Source organism: Arachis ipaensis, chromosome B06, assembly GCF_000816755.2.
Source record: "Arachis ipaensis cultivar K30076 chromosome B06, Araip1.1, whole genome shotgun sequence".
Classification (NCBI taxonomy): Eukaryota; Viridiplantae; Streptophyta; class Magnoliopsida; order Fabales; family Fabaceae; genus Arachis; species Arachis ipaensis.
In genome coordinates, this window is record NC_029790.2 from 134,081,658 (window position 1) to 134,085,128 (window position 3,471).

A 3,471-nucleotide genomic window follows, 5' to 3' on the forward strand; every position below is an offset into this window, starting at 1 on the left:
AAGATAGGATACTTTTGTCATACGAAGAGCATCTTCCATGAGTACAAATTTAATTTCGATTTAGTGTAGGTACATATGTCAGCATTTTCATATTTCATGAGTATAAATGGTCATTTATTCTTTTGATCTCTATTATCTAAATTTGATTCTAGTTTAAGAAAGACAAGAAGAAGAGAGCTTATTCTCCTATTCTGTCAACACACACTACACTACTAAATAATTTCTAGAATTTTCCATAAAAAAAAAAAAACAGTTACCTCTCTTCACTGCTGCCACACTATATAAAAATAGTGAGAATAAGGATTATTGTCCTCGGAATCATGTTATGTATATCCCCTTACAATTTTTATATTAATAAAATTCTCTCTCTCTCTCTCTCTTATAATTCAAGCAAATAGGGTTAAGAAGGAACCAAAAGAATATCAAAGAGTGAATAGCCAAAAAGAAAGATGGGAAGGGCTCCTTGCTGTGACAAAGCAAATGTGAAGAAAGGGCCATGGTCTCCTGAAGAAGATGCTAAGCTCAAATCATACATACAACAACATGGCACTGGTGGCAATTGGATTGCTTTGCCTCCAAAAATTGGTAATTCATTCACTAATTATTTCAATCATTATCATCATATAAAAAATTATATATTTTTTTTCTGGGGTTTCCTCTATTTTCCTTGATCTCTGATCTTTAGTATATCCTTGTTCATATATATATAATATGTTACTAAACTAGGTTATATATATAGCTATGGTGTTTAATTTTGTAGTATACTACATAGTTCAAATATAGGGAATTTATTTAATATTTAATTTTGTGGGTTATTAATTAATTATATTATACTATTATAGGATTGAAGCGTTGTGGGAAGAGTTGCCGTCTAAGGTGGTTGAACTATCTTCGCCCTAATCTCAAGCATGGTGATTTCTCTCAAGAAGAAGACAACATTATTTGTAGCCTCTATGTTAGTATTGGAAGCAGGTAATTAATAATAATAAATTATCTTCACTCATCATTATTAATATTTAAGAGAATTTTACAAGTACAAATTCAGTTTTATGATTTAAACTCTATATTTAAATTTAAATGAATTTTCAACTTTGATTATTACCTTACTACATACATACATGCATGCATATACATACATTTTCTTATGAGTAATTAGTATTATTCATGCATGGTTCTTAATTTTGTTTCCTTAATGATTTTCTGTTTATATGTATATGAAATTAACAGAAATGTTTGGTAACCAAAGAAAATCAGCAAAAAACAGTCATAACTTGCCTTATTTAACATTCATTAATTATTACGACAATTAATTAATGCTAAATAAGGCAAGTTCTGGCTGTTTTTTTTTTGTCTACCTATCATTACCCGAAATTAAATAATCCATTTTGGTTTGTGAAAAACATATATAGGTGGTCAGTTATTGCTGCTCAATTACCAGGAAGAACTGATAATGACATAAAGAACTATTGGAACACAAGGCTCAAAAAGAAGCTTCTTGGCAATAACAAGAACCGCCGCAACAAAGAACAGCAACAATTACAAGCATGTAGCAATAATAATGGAATCAACAAGCAACAAGAAACATCATCAATTAATGGAGGGAGTGTTATTATTGGTGATGATTCCTTATCTTCCTTATTGGTTCATGAAAATAGTAGTACTACTCATCAACAACAACAACAACAACAACAACAATGTTATTGGCCACACTTCATGCCAGTGTTGCCAATACCAAATTTGCCATATAGCACAACAAATAATAACCAACAATTCTACTTAGGATCTTCTTTCAATGACCAAGATTCCATCAAGAAACTACTTATCAAGCTTGGAGGGAGATTCCATAATGATGTTGATTATCATAATTACCATCCTACCCTTGGTGATGGATTATTGAATCATCTTCATCAATCACAAGGTACTACTACTTATTATTCTAATAATTCAACACAACAACAAGTACTTTATCATCAAGAACAAATACAATTTGATGATGGTAATAATGGACTTCATCATGATGAAATGGTGCAAAGAAAAGGAAACCTCAACAATGAAATTGAAGAAGAAATGGTGGGTAATACTAATTTTATTCCACAAAGATTATTAAATAATGGGTTGGGGTTCTTCCATGGAGACATGGTTTTCAGTGAGGATAAGATCATAATAGGCTCTACTACTACTAGGCCTAATTGGGGTGAGAATAGTAGTGGCAATTCAGTAATTTACCACCCTCTTATTTCTTCTTCAAATTACCAAGAAGATCAAGGTGTAAGGCCATCAGAAGAATGTGCTTTGCAAGAGTATAGCACTATAGCCACCATGAGGACCAATAGTAGCAATAGCATGCTTCATGTACAATAATAATTATACTGTGTACATTATTAATGTATTAATCAACAATGGTATTACTAGCTAGCCATTTGAAGCAAATTAAATAATTAAGGGAATGAAGCTTGTAATTTGATTTTGATTATATGTGATTATGATTATTAAAAATCATCATATATATATATATATATAGAGGTCACTTTAGTATGTCTATATTACGGTAGTTATGATATTTTACAAAATATTGCTAAAATTAAAGTAACACATTTTGAATATTCAGCAATATTTTTTAAAAAGTGTTGTTAAAAAAATGTTATCAAAATATAAAAGAAATGTGACTTTAATTTTAACAAAAAAATATGAATGATTATATATCTAATACATCTCCTCAAATAATTTGAGAGTTATTTTTTGGATTTTTTTTTTTTTGTATAATTATTCTTTTTGTTGATCTTTTTATTTGTCTTATGTTATTTTTATTTTTATTTTTAGGGTTTATCTAACTTTTTGAATGTCATAGTTTAGTGTATAATAATGAATAATAGAGTATTGTATGTATATAATATATAATATTGTTAATCACATCATCATAAGTGAGAATAATTGATATCACCTTCACTGTTTAATTAGCATATGCACAGGTTGAAGAACAAATTCAAGTTTTGGGAGTATGATAATAAGTAACTCACAAGGAATTAAGGGGCACTAATTAACTTGGTACGGCATATCATATAGTTATAGTTATAGTAGCTAGTCAGAATTGGATGTGTGGTAGGTCTATAAATTAATTCATCTTATGAAAAATAGAATGAATGTGGATGCACATGCTATCAAGTAATTAATTCGTTGGCCGTATCTGTTTGACCGTTAATCTTCTCAGTTCCCACCTAAAGTCATTATTTTTACATGCCCAAATGTATAGCATACATATCATTTTTTTTTTAATTAAGAGTGAGATTCGAACTCGTTATTTTTAAATGAGTATAAAAAACTATGTTATTTGAGCTATATCTCATTGCATAGTATACATATAATATACATGTATAAGATATAAACAAAATGACCGTTAAATATCTAATAATCAGTTATACCTTTTCTTATAACTTATTAAGTCTAAACTTTTGAAAAGAATGATTTTATGTT

General features: G+C 28.9%; 1 protein-coding gene across 1 annotated transcript; it reads left to right on the forward strand.

The window, feature by feature from the left end:
• Positions 297-2,496, forward strand: LOC107648564 (transcription factor MYB36-like). The gene is made up of 3 exons (XM_016352380.2): positions 297-585; positions 843-972; positions 1,410-2,496. The coding sequence occupies exons 1-3, from the start codon at positions 450-452 to the stop codon at positions 2,359-2,361; spliced, it is 1,218 nt and encodes a 405-aa protein (XP_016207866.1). The 5' UTR covers positions 297-449; the 3' UTR covers positions 2,362-2,496.